The following is an 18,476-nucleotide window of genomic DNA, read 5'->3' as shown; positions in this document are numbered from 1 at the left end:
AATATAGTGTAATATACGAATATATGTAACTACAGAAAAGCATACAAATTTGTTGTGTCGAGCATTAGCCAAAATTAAGCAACATGACTTCCTCTCGTCATATGATTGAGAAATGACAGGAAGTTTGAATTTAATACAACACTTGTGACCAAAGGTATTAGTGTTGTCCTTGATACTCACCTGAGAAGTTGGTCAGGTAAGTCAGAATTAAGTTTTAAAAATGTGTTTTATTTTAAAATAAATGTTGTTCTAATGGATCTCACAAGAGAAGCAATGTTTTTAAATGGAGGCGAGCGAGTTGACGAGATTCCTTCCATAGTAATTAGTATTGTTGACATGGAATAAAAACGTGCTTTTTAGATTTAGACCGTAAAAAAAAAATAAAAAATAAAAACTTAAGCCTAAAATTAATTTACAAATTTTATATTTTTAGAATCAATGCTATAAAAGTTGCAAATCCAGAGAACTTGAAAATAATTTGTTGAGTTTAAGGCTACATTTAGGGATTTAGGTAAAAAAACACTAATCATCATATAAAAATAAAAATTACATATTCTTGTAGAGCTCAACTATATGAAAACTAAACAAAAAAGATTTTCTGTCTAGCTCAAATAGTTTTTTTTTGGCGAATTTTTTTGTGAGGGGTGGAATCCCCTTGCTTTTGCATTGGCCAATTGTGACAAGTCATGGTATACCTGAATAAATTGAGCATAGTTATTTTACTTGCAGTTGTATTTTGTTCATATTTGCAGAGTTTAACTAGAATGATATATAGTATATAGAACTTGTAAATGCTGTTGAAATTAATAAAAATAATACAGAACTTATATTTTTGTGTTGGCTTCCTCCCATAACCCCAAAAAACTGTGTGCTGCGCAAATATGAAAATGTTTCTAAAGCCATATTTTATACAAATACAGCAAATGAAAGAACTACAAAGTTAGAAATCTAAAGTAAATGACTTGAACACTGTTATGTGCATATAATTGCCTCATTATTTTGAGCAGGTGAAGTAGAGTCCATCTTTAAGCCATTTTGTTATAAAACTGCTGCGCAAATATGAAAATGTTTCTAAAGCAATATTTTACATAAATACAGTGAATGAAAGAACTCCATAGTCAGAAATCTAAAGTAAATGACTTGAACACTGTAATGTGTCTATAACTGCCTTGTTATTTTGGGCAGGTGAAGTAGTCCATATAAAAGCCATTTTGTAATAAGTGAAATGAAGTTATCAGATCAATGTTTTTATGTGTGAATTGTGTATGGATTCTGATTTTCAGCATATAACTATATCTAAGGGTTAGTAGAACTTGAATACTTAAAATTACAGTTAGCACAATGCTAGTGTATAGCAACAGACAGGTAACCTGTCAGTCTAGAGTCTAGTCTGACAAAATTGGATTTTTAGGAAAAACATATTCTGCAAAACTAGAACTAGAGCTAAAAAAATTAAGATGGGTATGTAAATATATTTTGAAATAAAAAATTAGATTTGTTTGCACATGCCATAAGAATGCTGTTATTAGTTGATCAAACTTAAAGGCAGGAAGATCGGGATGAAAAAATATAACAATGGTGGCAGAGTGACCTACATACAGTGACTACGTTCGGAGGGGTATAACTAATGTCGGAGTCAAAATATCCAAAAACAAATTTCATTTCCAATTACTTAAGATATGTCTGATCAGTAATCTACTCTCATCTAGAGGAATCTTTTAAAAAATCGAGATTCCAACGTATTTGAAACTAACCTTGATACAGAGGGAAGACCAAAGCAGAGACAGCATGAAATCAGGTCGCAAAGCCATTAAAACTAAGGGACAACCACTCTACTTTTTAATTAACCTTAGGAAATGACCTTTTAAACTTAATTAATTACCATAAATTAAAAACTTATTAGTATGCAAAACCAAATCTCGTGGGTCCGGTATCAGAAAGTAATGGGCGATTTCGGGTCATGTTTTTACCGCAAACTCGGCGGATGCCGACAACCCTACTACATTTCTATTTATTTTCATCAAGCCTAAGTTATAACCGGATGTTTCACTTTCGTAAGACAAATATTGATTGGCTGTACAGTAACTTAGTGATCGATAACTATTTGTTTACAAAACTTTGCAGATCAAGTTTTTAAATAACAATGCAAATTAAAAACCCCATGACCTAGTTTTCTATTTTTAGCTTACAATGTGTACAATAAAATCAATGGCGGCCTATCCAATAGCAGGATGCCATTGTTTATGTCGCCATTACACGTGAAAACCAAATTGTTTTTGCTTTTTTTTTAATTTTTATTTAGTTACCGAAAATATTATAAACATCAAATACATCCAATCTTTAGTAAAGTCCGAAAAAAACCAGACAGACAGGATTTTATAACCATATTAATTGTAACTACGCCGTGCCTGATTTTTAAACTAATTTATACACCTCTCAAATACCTTTGAGAGTTTTCTCGCTCGTGTCCATTAAAAGTTCTAATTTTCGCTTGCAATGAGTTTGTTTACAATGAATTTAAAAATTATTCTTTAATTCACTTCAGGCCTTAAGCCTAAGCCTTAAGTTAAAAACTTAAAAGTTAAGCCTTAAGGCTTTAAAAGTTAAAAATAGGAAATTTGAAAGACTAAAAATCAAAAATAAAAGTGAATCACTGAATGACAGTGAATTGTGAATAGATAATTTATAATAGATCTGGAGATGTCTCGATCTAGATAGATCCAGATTGTGTAGGGCAGTGTAGGGTAACGGGTAATAAATACGAAGTGACTACGCGTCTCGCTAAGCGTGGCCCCTAAAGAAAATACTACGCATCTCGCAGGTTCGATTTGTCATCTTGCAATTGAAAATGCTTATTTTTGACATCTCTATCACATCCGCTGTGGTTGAGTCAACAGTGTGCCAGCTGTAGTCTGAAGTTCATAGACCCGGAGTTCAGAGTTCGAACCCGGGGTTAACATTTTTTTTTTACATTTGTTTTTTCATATTGAAAATATGACGTAGACTATGATTTTTTTTTTTAATAAAATTTCCAAACATCGTCACTGTCGTGATTGCTTGCTTGCCTTACGTTTACTATCCTGTGAGTGGAAAATCCCACCACGGCCCGCGGTCGGCGAGGTCACTGAGTTCAGCAGACCTAAAGCATACGTCATAGACGTTCACTCGAGATCGTCTGTCTTCACTTCTCTCTTCCTCCCACCCCCCTTTCCCCAATCAAGCAAATTGATTTTTTTTAAAGGATAAATAATATAGACTTAGATCTACTACTATCACGCATGCTAGTTAGCTAGGCCTAAAGGTTAAAGGACAGTTTGATTTAGCTAGGTTGCTGCTAGATCTAGGACTATCATCTGACCCATCTGACCTCACAAACTTTCCTTGACACTACACTGTACTGTTTTTTTTACAAGTACTAGACTCGTAGGTGTTGAAATAATATAGAGATCTAAATACACTTAAACTCGATCTAGATCTGTCAACATTAAATTGTTACCACGAAAAAAAAAATCGGGCAGTCCTGATATCTGTTTTTTTTATCGCGTGCCACCTAGGGTAAAGATTAAGCGTAACGCGGAGCGAACTGCGCAAAGGCGGCCTTACGTGTAACGCGGAGCGAACCGCGCAAATGCGGCCTAATAAATAGCCTACTAAATAGGCCTACTAGATTTTCTAGATCTACTACTAGAATTAGCCTACTAGTACTACACTACTAGATCTAAAAAAAATCTCTAAACTAAACAGAAACAGTAGTAGGCCTACTTAAAGTCTAAAGTAAAAGTGATTGTTGTAGGCCCTAACTATTAACTAAATACAATTTTTTTTTAATAAGGTGAAAAAACAATTTGGTTGTTTACAATCTTATTTTATCTTTATCAATTCTTTATCACACAAAATGACAACAATCATGGCTCAACTAGATCTAGTCTATGTCATGTCATTTTTTTTTTAATGAAATCTCTGGATTTTCAACTTTTACAGGCCTAACACGGGGGGTCACTGGTAGTTAGTAATGTCAATGCTAACCCTGTCCCTAACCGCTAAATCCAACCCTAGTCCTACCATATGCCTAACCCTAATTTCTAACCACAAAATTAGTCGAGATTACAATACTACTCTTAACAACAACCCAACACACCTATTTTATGGAAGAGTCTCAGACCTATTATCAGACATCTGTATCTAAAATCATCCCAAACGTCAACCATTCAGGGCAGCCTAACACACCCAGCACTGCTGGTTGTAGTGTTGTTGTAGTATGATCAGTATATTTTAATTTACAACAAAATTATTTGTTAACTTGTTAATAATAGTTTAGTAAATTTTAGTTTACTATAAAGTTAACAATAGGCAGCCTAAGCCTATACTATAAATTTCAGTAATGTGTTATTGATGTTAATAAAAATTCCTCTTTTTAATTTCAGATAAGGTTTTAAAAAAGCTGGAAATAGACAAGTAGCCTGTCACCATGGGCTCACTATTTAGGAGTGAGGAGATGCGACTGTGTCAGATGTTCCTACAGTCAGAAGCTGCATATGCTTGCGTCTCTGAACTTGGGGAACTTGGACTTGTCCAGTTTAAGGATGTAAGATGTTTAAAATTAATTCAGTTAATTTAGTTAAAAGCTCAGCACTCCAACAACTATACAGGTTATTAAAATTGGTGGGAGTCCCTTATTACCAGTTAGCACTATTCTATCACTTTGCATTTGAAATACATTCTCATAGTACATTATTCACTTTTAGTGGGTGTTTTATTTTTGTTTTAAATGTTATAATTTTACTCCTAATGCTGGATTAGGTATATAAATTAGATGTTTAATTTTCAATATCATATTTTTCAGTTGAATGCAGGCGTTAATGCTTTTCAAAGGACATTTGTAGCTGAGGTTCGCAGATGTGAGGAAATGGAAAGAAAACTAAGTAGGTCTAAATTTTATTTCGTCGTTGTACACACACTTTAAATTATTTTAATGAAGCATTATTAATACTTAAATGATATATATATTTACACTTTAAAAAATAAGTAATTTAAATCTAAATTGTAATGCAATTTTATGTTACTATAAATGGACTCTTATTGTAATCTCAACTTACAGGATATGTTGAAAAGGAAATGTTGAAAGAAAATATGAAAATTCCAAATTTCCGTGAAAACCCAAAAGCTCCAGCTCCTAAAGAGATGAATGATCTTGAAGTAAGTTTTTTTTTATAATTATTCCAAGATTGGATATCTTAAATTAAACTACATACAGTTGTAATGCCTTTTTAGCACTGTTCTCTATCCCAACCTTTTTTCATTTTAAAAATGGTTAAAGGGAAATAATAGTTATTTTACCAGTAATGGTATACAGTCCCTTGATTTTTTTACATTCCATTTTTTATTTTTTGTTTTAATTACTCCAGTGTTAACAATTTGAGCTAATCTGGATGTTGTGAAGGGGTTAATGTAATTTGACTTAATTCACTTTTATCTAGATATGACTTCTACTGTCATTATTTGATTTTTTTTTTTAGTAGTATTATCTCAAAAATTTCTTTACATTTGTTGCATATTTTGAAAAAGGAAACTTTACATTTTGTTCAAAACTTTCAGGTTGAGTTTGAGAAGATAGATTCTGAGCTGAGGCAGGTCACCACTAACAATGAGGCACTCAAACAAAACTACCTGGAACTGACTGAGTTGAGAGAAGTGCTGTTCAAGACCCAGTCTTATTTTGCCACAGTAATCAGCTTTTTTTTAAAAAAGCTCTTTTTCATTTTCTATTTTGAAATACTACTCGTCGTTTTGTTTTTATTGTTTGACCCTACTAAAATAAACTTTTTTAGTACGGTAACGACATCCAACACATGATGGAGGAGGAGACAGTCGGACAGCAAGAGGAGGCAATTATTGGTGGCATCAGACAGCAGCAAACAGCAGCTCTTGGGTAATTCTAAATCTGTTTTGACCGAGTGTTGTAAAGTTAAAACAATTTCCCTATACAAACAACATTGAATTTCCATTTATCCTATAATTTTTGTACTCCTTTCAGGTTTTTTGTGGGTACAGTCCTGAGGGAGAAAGTCCCTGTCTTTGAGCGGGTCATGAAATTTATTACTCACAGCACAGTTTTCATGAGAGTGGAGGAGATTGAGAAGAAATTTGTGGACCCTATTTCCGTAAGGCCATCTCTTCCTGTAACTCTTAAACGCACCAACGGGCTTATTGTCAACTCAGTTGAAATATTAATTTCATCTTCGGAAAATGGTAAATGTTTTTATAACTTTCTTCACGTGTGTTGCAGGGAGATGAACTTAGCAAGTGCATGTTCATAGTTTTCTACCAAGGTGATCAGCTCAGACTCAAAGTTAAAAAAGTTTGTGAAGGGTGAGTCTAGTCTTCTTTGTTTTAACTTTTGTGTAAGGAAGATGCTGTATTTATTTCATAGCCAAAATAAATAAAACAACTTGGCCTGAATAACAGGTTTTAGACTCATTAGTTCTCCATAAATGTTAATGAAAAATTGAACTATTCTTTTGTTTTATATCTTTTTTATGTGTTCTTTTTGTTATAATAAATTAAGAATAGATTTCACTTGTTAAACTGAGATATTTATAAAATGAAAGCTATTTAAAATAAATGTTTTGATTGCTTGTAAAGAATGAGAGGCACAATCTATCCAGTACCTGATTCACCTCAAGAGAGAAATGACATGCTAAATGGTGTTAACACACGGATCGCAGATCTGGAAAATGTAAGTTTTGAGTTTATTCACATTTTATAAAACTTAAATCTTTAAAATCAAGGGTTTTTTTTTTTTATTTTTTTTTTTTATATTCTAGTTTATGACTTAAAATTTTTAAGTTGATTAAATAAATTTTAAAATTACTAATTTGTTATGGATTTCCATTCTAGGTTGTTAACAATTTTTGCAAGTTCTTATGAATGTGATTTATTTGCATTTACGTACTGATTATTTTAAGCCTACTTTATTTTCTTAGGTGCTGGCACAAAGCAATGAACATCGCCATCGTGTGCTCTCTAATGCTCAAAGGGAGTTGAGGTCATGGACAATAAAAGTTGAAAAAATCAAGGCAATTTACCATACACTTAACATGTTCAAAATCCACCAAAACAGCTTACATGGTGAATGTTGGTTCCCTGTCAAGGCCATTGATGACATCAGAAGGGCTCTCAGCATTGGAGAAGTAAGCGTCACTTTGTGATAATATTTTGTTGTTTTTTTTACTATATTTTAAAGAAAATAATATTTAAATAAAAAGCTTGTATAAGAAAATGAATATGACAATAAAGAATTGAATTTTCAGAAAGCTGGTGGCAGTTCTATCCCAAGTATACTGCAGCCAATGTATACAGATGAGAAACCCCCAACATACTACAACACCAACAAATTTGTTAAAGGATTTCAAAATATTGTAGACTCGTATGGTGTGGCCACCTATGGAGAGGTTAATCCTGGTAACTATCCGCTTGTTAAAATATTCCCATTATTGTTGTATTTCAGCAGAGTCAATAAAAGCCTTTTTTGCCCCACACTTTTATTTTCTTTAAATTTATAATAAAAATATGATTTTAAAATACATTTTCCAAGTGTTGTTTTTGTTGCCCTCTAATATTTATTTCCCATTAATTTTCTTCTGCTGCATTTGATGATTTTCTGTCTTTGATTCAGCCCCTTACACCATCATTACCTTCCCTTTCCTGTTTGCTGTTATGTTTGGTGATGCTGGCCATGGGATGATCATGTTCCTCTTTGCCCTGGCATTGGTTATCAATGAGAAATCAATCAGTGCTTCCAGGATCAGTAATGAGGTGAGCTGAATAGTTGTTGCCATTTGGAGCTGTTAGAGGCTTGTTTTATTTCATCAATATAGTTTTCTTGTTACATATAAACATGTATATATACATTATATATAAAAATTGTATATAAACTTATATATATATCTTTATCTATATGTTGTTTATAATGTTCAATTTCTAGATTGCCAAGACATTTTTTGGTGGCAGATACATCATTTTGCTGATGGGTGCTTTCTCAGTGTACACTGGAATGATCTACAATGACATCTTCTCAAAGTCTTTTAATATTTTTGGGTCTAAGTGGTATCCCCATGGACTGTGAGTAATTTATTGAGTACATTTAGATACCTATTTTACTCACACCCTTGCTGTAGTTTGTATTGTAAATCTTTATGAACCAATGCACCCATTTGTTTTGCAGTGAAGATCTTGATCATGTTGAAGATGTCCAATTAGATCCCATCACAACACACTACAACATGACTTCCTATGCCATAGGAATTGATCCAGTAAGTAACTCAAAATTTATCAGTGACAATGTCATGCTTCTAATTTGTAGGTTACCTGGTCAATAAAATGTTGCTTTCAATTCTCTTTTGCCTAGTAGGATGAGTGGGTATACTCTTCTATTAATTTTACAGGCAAACTTAAATAGTTAAATAAAACTATTTTACATTGTATTGTAATAAGTATCCTTGACAAGTTAAATTTGCAATTACTTTTGACAGGTGTGGCAACCATCCACCAACAAGATTATGTTTTTGAATTCCCTGAAGATGAAAATGGCCATCATTCTTGGTGTCATTCAAATGCTTTTTGGGATCTGTCTCCAAGTTTTTAATCATATGTAAGTCTAATGTTCTAATCATAGTTCTAGAACTTGAATAAATTTTTATTGTACAAAAAAATTATCTCTTCTACAAACAAGGGCCTTATTTATAAGAAAATAATCTATAAGTTTAACTATTTTTTTTATAATCCAACAACTGATAGCGTAGTTTTTTAAAAAATCTTTTTAAAATGTTGTATGCTATTCTAAAGATAACTAAAGTAGTATTTTATGTGGCCAGAAAAATTAGCCCCTTTGATTTCCCCATAGTGAGTTGAGGACACTTGCCTTACAATGGTAAAAAATAAACATGTTGCTGGAATTGCTCTTTTCATTAATGAGTTTGCTTCTTAGGTTGTTATGGCTTTTCTTAAATTCTTTAACATTTCATTAAATAATCATTTGTTCTTGATGGTTAAACTTTAACTTAACTTTGCTCTTCCCTCAAAGTATGTAAATTTGTGATCAGAGATTTTTTTTAATGACTATACCTGTTACTATAATATCCAATTGAAATTATTTATTTTTTTTCAATTTGAAGCAGAGTACTTGAGAAATTTGGGAACGTAAAAAAAACTTGTGATTTAAAATCTGACCATTCTTAATTCCCAAAATCTGTAGGTAACTTTGATATTTCTCCATCAATCCATTTTTGTACCCTTATTTTCAACCTTGTTTTAGTTGTGCACTTTGACTTGAACTCCCAGTGTCGTTTCTGTCATTTCAGTTCAAAGTTTTTACTTTTTATTACTTTGCTATTTTTTTATGTTCCAGGTTTCAGTAAAATTATAAAGTATATAAAAATGACAATACTTAAATGTTTATTCTATTATGTGTGCTATTTAAAGAGTTTTATTTTGTTAAGATCTATTTCCAGAATGGCTCATGTGCTGAATAATAATCTGTAAATTTTCTTAAATAATTAAAATATATTAACAACTATAAAACTTTAGAACATACTTTCAATGATTAGTGTATTCATGTAAATTAACTATGTGACATCTTCCTGTATTACTTCCCTCAACTTCTTAATGAAACCATCCAATGTAACATATTTTCTGTCTACAAATTGTCTAGGAATTTTTTTTACCGTTTTTGTGACCTGTTTGTTTACTTTTTCAAATTTTTTTTCAATTTTAAAAATTCAGTTCACTTTCAGACCACTAAACACATTTGCCCAATATAATTTAGTGGGGTTTTGTTTTATACTATTCTTATATATGCTTTATCCTATAGTTCTTCATTCTAAGTTAATCAGATATTATTTGCTATAAAAGAAGTTTATTACACAACCATGATTTTATTTTCCCAGTTTATTTTATATATTTTTTAATTTTATGTAATTTCGCCCAATATTCTTCTTTTTGTTAAGAATTTTAATTAAGATTCAGTTATTAAAATATTGAACTTATCGTTTATAAAGTACTATATTGACTTTAAGTACTAATTAGAAAAATACTCATTTTTTTCTACTCAACAGCCATTTCAAGAGCTACATCGACATTTTTATCAGATTCATTCCTGAACTTCTTTTCTTGGGATGCCTTTTTGGCTACCTAGTGTCTCAAGTGATCTACAAGTGGATCATGTTCGATGCAACTACATCCCATTGTGCACCTGCACTGTTGATTCGTGAGTGCATTGTTTCTACATTTGCACTTCAATATTTGAATGTTGTTATTTAGAAATTAATTTGTCCAATATAAATGTTAAAAACACTACCAAAATATATTTGGTGAAAAAAATTAAATAACAAAACAAATAAAATTGCATAAAAACATTGCTTTGAGGACGAATGTATTAGCTTTCTTTTTTACAAATGTACTCATGCTCTCATGTTTCTGTTTATTTTTAGACTACATCAACATGTTTATGTTCAAGTATGAATTTCCTTCAGAGGGTAAAGAGAAATGTGACCCCAACCTTGTTTACTACAAAGGACAGGTGGGCGAAGCTGCTTTATGAAACGAATCAGTTCTTGGTTCTCTTTATTCTTTTATTTATACATATTTTTTTTCCAGCTATTAGAGATTAGGATGTTATCTCAACATTTTAATAAAATTGAATGAAATTTTTTTTTTATTTTACTTGTAGGACATAGCACAGTATGCAATGTTTTTTATTGCTATTCTCTCTGTACCAGTGCTGCTGATTGTTAAACCTGTTTATTTGATTTGCAAAAACAAGAAAAAGAATGTGAGTGCTATAAAGCTGGCTAAAGCTCTTACATTATGTTCTAGTATATGTATAAACCTCACAAGTGATTTTGAAATTAAACAATATTCTGTAGTAAGCTATTTTCAGTTATTAATTTTCTAAACAATTCATAAAACTGTATTAAAAATATTTCAGCATGGACTATCTGATCATGCGTCACTGATTCACCATGAAATTCCCCCAGGAAATGTAAGTTGACCATGTTTCAATATTTTTTATTTTAAAAGTTTTTTGTGTCTCCTTGACTGTTGTTCTAACATTACACTTTTTCCAAAAAATTCATATTTTTTATAACACTTTTTTAAATTTTGGTACATTTTAAGTTTTTATATTTAAAATATTTTATTGTTTTACCAATGTTGTAATAAGTTTGAGAGAAGTAAAATAGAACGAGCGAAATATAATTGTTTTAATTTCATCCATTAGTAATTTATTTTTACTGCATGTAAGCATTAAGAAATCATTTGAATATAATTTCTGATCATAGATCAGTATTATATGTATTTTAAAAAATGTGCATGATTGTTTGTACACTCAAAGTTGTAGATTTCCTGCACACTTTGGTGAATGTCAACACTTAGTTTTAGGTCACTTTTAATTATAACCATTTTTATTTCTTTATTTTTTTTATTCTAAAGAGGTATTTTTCTTAGGGGCCATTCTAGCAATAGATATTAACACAAAAATAATTGGTTTTGGAAGTTTCCTTTGATTTAAATTTGCTTAAAGTGGGAAGAAATAGAAACCTTTAATTTCTTCTTTAAACATAACAAAAATGTTTTTGGTGAAAGGCATGGACTCATATGTGCTCATTTTGGAGAAGTTAGTTTTGCTGAATATGAGGTGTTACGATAAAGTAATTTATAATACAAATGTCACCACATTTATAATGGTTGTGAGAGACTTCAATTATTTCCTTATTATGGGAAATGTAAATACCATCATCATATTGCGAAATGAAATTTGCTGGTGAATTTGTGTGTATAACTGACAACACTTTGTATATAACTGACAGCAACAACAGTGCAGTTGGTTAACCAACCCAGTATAGGTAGTTACCTCTTGGGCCACCTTCAGGTCTCAGCTGTGTTATAATGTTGTTGGTTAACTTTGCAATATTTGCTATGTAGCCACAATCCCCCAAAACTGACAAAGGTGTCAAACCCCTTGCACCACACCAAAATGCAGAAGGGGAGTTGGAGTTAGGGGTAAGTGAATGCCAGCCCCCACCCTCCCACATAGATGCCTGTTTGCATTTTTCTCATATTTTTCCATTGTTCTGAATGCCAGACCTCACCCTCCCATATTCATGCCTGTTTGCATTTTTTGTCATATTATTCCATTTTTTTTCTCTTTGCATTGCACATTATACTCTTCATCCTTCACCCATGTATTAATTGTATTTTTTCCAACCTTTCCCAGGGAGTCGTCCTCGAAGTATTTCACTTTTTACCTTCCTATATAAACTATAAGCACTAACCCATAAGTTTCATTTATATACTTCATTCTTCTTCAGCTATTCCCCATTATAATCTACTAGATATTTATTTCATCGCACCCTTTTAATCCTTATATATGTAATCAAAAGATTTTGTATCTAAATTTGACGAGCTTGTTAAAACAGAATTTTTAAAAATTGAATATGCTAGTGAAAGAAATTAATTCAGCAGCTACCTACTAGTTCAACAGCTAGATCTAGTTTTAAGAAATTATTATTCAGTGTACGAGATGTTAATGTTTGTGTTGTTTTTGCACTGTCATTTTGTTGAGTCATTCACAAAATTCTTATCTCTGTGTGCAGTTTAGTGTGTCTGGCAGAAAATTGTTTTTGTGATGTAATTTTGTTCTGTCATGAAATATTAATAGCAGAGCCTAATAGAAATCTAAAAAGTCAATGCCAGTAATTCTAACAGAAAATAACTTTAATGATCTTACTACTTCAAACTCCTACCACTCATATTACCTTCCCATAAAAGTTAATATCCATCCATTTTTGTCTATTGTTTATACATATTAAATTTAGGACTTGATATTTTTTTTAAATTTTCCTGACTTAAAAAATGTCAGAAGTTAATTTTTTTTAAATACACAAGTAAAATTAATTAATTATCCCAACCAAACATTGGAAGTAAACATGTTTCTCGTGTCGTATAAGTTGCTTACAGGATATCTATTTATCTTAGCTTTTTCTCCTTCTTTGTTCTACATTAACTGGACAAGAAGAAATTTCCTCACAAAGGGAAAATAATTCTAATTTATTACTCAAATATGGCATAGATAACCAAGTAATTTCTCTATTGTTTCAAGTTAATAGTTAGGTACAGCTTGTTTTATGTAGGATTTAAAATTCCTTGCATTTAATTCATAATTTGCAAATTCAAACAAATTTAGGATATGTTTATAAAAATATACACCATGCTTCTAAAGTAAGGGAGAGTAATGGTTACAAGTAAACTCATTATTCATACAACATGAGCACCCGTAGATTGACCCTTTCCCCAGATTACTAATCAGTATTTGGAATCTAATTTATTATAATCTAATTTAATAACAAATACAGTTGTTTTGTTCATACACTTTGATTTGTAGGCTTCTTCACAAAACTCAGCCAAAAGTTATCTCCCTGTATAAATCTGCAGATGCTCATGTTTCCAATACAACATATATTGGACAACTGGTGAAAGAAACCAACATTAGTGGGTTGGATTAAATTACTTCTACTTTCTTTTTGCAAAAGACAGTTTAATTTTTATTAATTTACAAGAAAAGTTTTCAATTAAAGCCCTCTAAAGAACACACTAAATTTTTAAAAAATATATAAAGGCATGTTTAAAGCTACAGGATGCCATAAATTTTTATTATTCGTTTTTCAATGTTCTAACTTTTGTGTGGATTACACATGTTCTTACAGCAAATCAACTATAATTATGATAATGAAGGTTTTGGCAACGGTAGACCCAAGGTATGTCCCTGATGTAGTGATGATACATTAGCTCATCCAAACCTTCATTGTCATCATCGTCTAACTCTAAAATTAGCTTATTTTCCCTCACTGAACGACATTGTTTTTTGTATGTACTAATCCAGTAAGATTTTATGTTGATTTATTTTTTAGCCAGTTGCAGGTTTTCTGTTTAACATATTCCATGTTAACTTCTATTCTTAATGCCTATGGTTGTAAACTTCAGGATGGCAATGGTCAAGTTGCAGCTGCTGTAGTTATTGAAGAGGAAGAGGAACACAAACCATCAGGAGGTCATGGGGATCATGAAGACGTGAGTTTAAATTAGTTTTTACAATTTGTTGTTTTAACTCCAGAAAGCAATTTTAATAGAAAAAAACCAAATGTCATATTTCTAGAAAATAAAATGATTCCCTTGAAGAAATATTTAAGTTGCGCAGTTCATATCTAGATCTTGCCAGTTTGTTGTTGATGTGGATACACCAATTATGTTTAAACCTTGGTCATCCAATAGGAGATTAGTCCTTACAATTTATTTTTGTAAATATTCTTCCAGCATGAAAATGAAATGTCAATTTTTTTTTTTTAGCATGGAACTGGTGAGATAGTGATACATCAAGCCATTCACACAATTGAGTTTTGTCTGGGCTGTATTTCTCACACTGCTTCATATCTGAGACTCTGGGCTTTGTCTTTGGCCCATGCACGTAAGTAAAATCATGAATAATGCACATTTTTGTTTTCTTAACTTTCTTTCCAAATCACAAAAAAAAAAGGTTGTAACAATGTAAGGAAAAAGTTTTTAGTAAGTTGTAAATTTTAATGAAGGGGAGAATACAATGTTTACTTTAAAAATGTAATGATAATAATGTGATGTTTTAAAAAGTAATCATTTATTAATTTATGGAAAATATACATGTGTATGATTTTAAATTAAATCTTCATTGTTTTTAAAGAATTATCTGAAGTCTTATGGAACATGGTGTTACGTATGGGTATGACAATGGGTGGAAAATACATTGGAGGAATCGTCATCTTCATCATTTTCTTCATCTGGGCTAATCTGACGGTGGCCATCTTGCTGTTGATGGAGGGCCTGAGCGCTTTCCTCCACACTCTCCGTCTGCACTGGGTAGAGTTCCAGTCCAAGTTTTACGTGGGAGAAGGATACCGTTTCCTGCCATTTAATTTCAAACACATTCTAAACATGGAGTCACTTGAGGAAGTTACTGGTTAAGGCAATTAATCTTAAACAAAAATCAAAACTATGAATATATTGTCTTTTAAAAAAAAATGCTATTATATAGATCCTACAGCATTTTAACTTCCTATATTTCTCAAGAAAAATAAGTTTTGGTGTGTGGCAAAATTGATTCATATCCAACAATTTAATGTAGCCTGGGTCAGTAAAACAAACTTTTCTTACAATATTTGAACACATTTGTTTGCAACAGAATAGGGCAATTTTCTGTGATATTTTAAGAAACCTGGGACTGAGTTTAATAAGTGCACAATTTTCTTTTACCATGACATAGTGCCACAAAATTATAAGAAAATGCAAATATTTTTGTTCTTTCAGGGCAGTTACTTTGAACTAAAAATCTAATTGTCCAAAATAAAACTAAAAAGCATTAAATGTACGAAATCTATTACATTCCTTTTGATGTGAACAAAGGCTGCTACCACAGTTTTTATTTTTTGTATCTATTTATACTAACTATATTATCCAAGAAATTTTATTCACATTCTATAATTCTTTTTATATATTAACGTTAAGCATTGAAAGATTTCAAAAATATAATTCTTAAAAATCATTTTCATGTATATGTTGCTCATTAGCTAAAAGTGGATTTTTAAAGCCTTTTGCTAAAGAATGACATTTTGTTTTTAGATCTGACCTGATTATCAACTTCTTATTAGTTTTACTCGAATGGGCAGCACCTTCAAACTGTTTAGATTTTTTAAAGTTTAATATGAAACATTTTCCTGTGCTTTGTTACAGGGCAGACCATGACACTTCAATATCTATTTCAAACCCTGAGATTACACTAGGTACCATGACATGTTTCAAATATTATTTTGGACATTTTTCCAATATTTATTCAATATTTATTCATTAAAATGGCAAAACTGAGGCATCAGGGTAGACAATTTTTGCTAAATGTATGGTGCTGGTATAATAATGTTAGTGCACTGAGTATTTTATCTACCTGTTTAAATTTATTTACAGACGCGTTGTGAAATTGTTTGTGGTATTTTTGCATGTTCGACAAGTATTTATTATATAAGGGCAGTTGAGTTTATTTACTCTAGAAATTGAATACCACTACACACATTTTTTTGAAGGTTTTTCTGTGAAGCTTTGGCCTATGGTATGTTATACTTTATGGAAATAAATTAACTAAAATATTCAGTTTGTTGTTTGTGTATATTTAGTTGTTTTATTTTCTACTTTTCAGTAATTCATAATTTGTGAATTCGACAGTACCAATGCTGCCACTGAAAATATTTGCTTTAAAACACTACCCCCCCCCCCTCCCCCTTTCCCCTAACCCCGACCCTACACACCCCCACCCCCCCCGTGAAAGCAGCCTCCTCTTAGCTACCTCCTGTAAGTTTAAAATCGTTTCAAACTAAATTATCTGCCCCTAATAGCCGTCACTAAACCCGGCTCTAGGATTTGTAAACATTTAATTTAGCGTGACCACAACTCACCAGACCATGTGGGGTGGGGTGGTAGTAATAGAGAGAGAAAGAGAGGGGACTATAAGGAGGCGCTTGCACCTTGTTTTCTAACCGCTCCCAGAAGAGAATTATATATACGAGCCGACCCGCTGCGTATCATACGCCGCTATTTAGTGTTTTTTTTTTCTACTTTTCAGTAATTTATAATTTGTGAATTCGACAGTACCAATGCTGCCACTGAAAATATTTTCTTAAAAACACTAAACCCCCACCCACGTGAAAGCAGCCTCCTCTTAGTTACCTCCTCTAAGTTTAAAATCGTTTCAAACTAAATTATCTGCCCCTAATAGCCGTCACAAAACCCGTCTCTATGATTGTAAAATGTAAACAACGTGACCACAGCTCACCAGACCATGTGGGGGGGGGGGGGGTGGTAGTGATAGAGAGAAAAAGAGGAAACTGCAAGGAGGCGCTTGCAGCTTGTTTTCTAACGGCTCCCAGAAGAGAATTATATATATAGATAGACAATGTATGCGGTGTACCTGACCCGCGATCTTTGCTGCTATACAAGCCAACTAAAATCCCCTACATTGGTTAATCAGATGATATCTTCGTGTGGTAGTTTCTCCCCTCCTCCTATCTCCATGATTAATGCGACAAAAAATTAATTAGCAAGTCACATGTCAGTATAAAATACACAATACCCGACTGTTCAATCTGTTTCTAAAGGGAAACAACCCACCATCCAAGGCCAGTAATAAGGTACAAGTGATCTGTTCATAGTAAGGATTTCAGTTACTTGAACCACATAGGTTTTATTCGAGGAACTTCATTTCGATAATATAGTCGTAACTAGTGTGCACCTAACTTGACAAAATGTAATGTTTCCCATTTAAAATATGTAGTGTTGGGAGTAGAGTTTGGCTTAACTCTGCGCAAAATTTGTTCAAATTTCAGGTTAGCTAATAGTCTTATGACATGAGTTCAAGCAACAGCGATATCAACCGTTTATACTATTGTTATGGCATTATTCGTAGCCTATGAAATAAATCTATATGGCATAAGCTCAAAACTAGAGCAAAATCAACTCTTACAGTAATAATGCGAGTTGTTATTTGATTGAGTTGTCAGTAAAGGCGGAACTTAATTTAGCGATAGATTTACTATTCGCACTTGAAAGATGTTATCGATTTACAATCCTAATTCGCTACAGAGAGGATAGTTTTCCCCAAAACCAGTGTTACCGCTTACAATTCATATGCCTATAAATCCTACAACAGAAAATTAGGCTATACAGCTATATATACAACATAATAGCTCAAATAAGGAGAGCAAAACACATAATGGTCTAGGTTATATATTATATGTTCTCTGAATTGTGCAAAATATTAGTAATTGAATTAACATTACGAGTTATTAACTATCAGTTAACGCATTAGCATTAATAAACATCTTAGTTCAAGATTATTTTTTTTTTAATCGAGATTTTTGCAAATCTCGATGTTTTACACTCCCTGAATCGGAAAAATAATTTTGCAATCTTGTCCGTATGTTTGTGTGTGTGTGTGTGTGTGTGTGTGTGTGTGTCTGTAAACACGATAACTTGAGTACCGTTACAGCTAGGGTGATGAAATTTCATATATAAGTATTTTATCAAAATCGCAGATCCGTATAAACTTTTGAGAGATTTCCGATAACCGGAAGTGGTACGTTTTCTACTTTGAATTTTTCAAAAGCCTATAACTTGAGTGCTATTTCAGATGGTTAAATTCAGATAGTTAAATGAAATTTCACATGTAAGTAAAAGACCTAATTCTCTACCTTCTGTCAAATTTTGAGTAATTTTCGTTGACCGGAAGTACTAGTTTACGCTATTTCCGATTTCTCAAAAAAACTAATATAAATTTATAAAGTACTAATAATATTGCGCACTATTATTCACATTTTATTTAGCGTTCACTTGGTGTGCAATTCTTTTTT

General features: G+C 31.9%; 1 protein-coding gene across 3 annotated transcripts in view; it reads left to right on the top strand.

The window, feature by feature from the left end:
- Window positions 1-16,224, top strand: part of LOC131956732 (V-type proton ATPase 116 kDa subunit a1-like) — an 86,112-nt gene extending 69,888 nt beyond the window's left edge. Inside the window, exons 2-24 of one of the 3 annotated variants that reach the window (XM_059321301.1) lie at window positions 4,440-4,585; window positions 4,844-4,922; window positions 5,099-5,196; window positions 5,596-5,724; window positions 5,829-5,929; window positions 6,035-6,161; window positions 6,287-6,369; window positions 6,643-6,736; window positions 6,984-7,190; window positions 7,311-7,461; window positions 7,676-7,815; window positions 7,985-8,121; window positions 8,225-8,312; window positions 8,532-8,650; window positions 10,113-10,264; window positions 10,488-10,576; window positions 10,727-10,828; window positions 10,985-11,038; window positions 11,980-12,057; window positions 13,761-13,811; window positions 14,038-14,124; window positions 14,401-14,518; window positions 14,768-16,224. In XM_059321301.1, the coding sequence (XP_059177284.1) occupies window positions 4,469-4,585; window positions 4,844-4,922; window positions 5,099-5,196; window positions 5,596-5,724; window positions 5,829-5,929; window positions 6,035-6,161; window positions 6,287-6,369; window positions 6,643-6,736; window positions 6,984-7,190; window positions 7,311-7,461; window positions 7,676-7,815; window positions 7,985-8,121; window positions 8,225-8,312; window positions 8,532-8,650; window positions 10,113-10,264; window positions 10,488-10,576; window positions 10,727-10,828; window positions 10,985-11,038; window positions 11,980-12,057; window positions 13,761-13,811; window positions 14,038-14,124; window positions 14,401-14,518; window positions 14,768-15,048 (2,682 nt within the window). In that variant the 5' untranslated portion in view covers window positions 4,440-4,468 and the 3' untranslated portion in view covers window positions 15,049-16,224. Of the gene's footprint in view, window positions 1-4,424; window positions 4,586-4,843; window positions 4,923-5,098; window positions 5,197-5,595; window positions 5,725-5,828; window positions 5,930-6,034; window positions 6,162-6,286; window positions 6,370-6,642; window positions 6,737-6,983; window positions 7,191-7,310; window positions 7,462-7,675; window positions 7,816-7,984; window positions 8,122-8,224; window positions 8,313-8,531; window positions 8,651-10,112; window positions 10,265-10,487; window positions 10,577-10,726; window positions 10,829-10,984; window positions 11,039-11,979; window positions 12,058-12,271; window positions 12,287-13,760; window positions 13,812-14,037; window positions 14,125-14,400; window positions 14,519-14,767 lie in introns of those variants that run through there. The other 2 variants (XM_059321302.1, XM_059321303.1) reach the window with 2 other exon arrangements.
- Window positions 16,225-18,476: the final 2,252 nt, after the last annotated feature.

The sequence above is a fragment of the Physella acuta genome, unplaced genomic scaffold (genome assembly GCF_028476545.2).
Source record: "Physella acuta isolate Inbredline_101_S28 unplaced genomic scaffold, ASM2847654v3 ptg001173l, whole genome shotgun sequence".
NCBI lineage: Eukaryota > Metazoa > Mollusca > Gastropoda > Physidae > Physella > Physella acuta.
The sequence above is the reverse complement of the archived record's forward strand: the minus strand, read 5'-3'. Positions and strand labels throughout refer to the sequence as shown.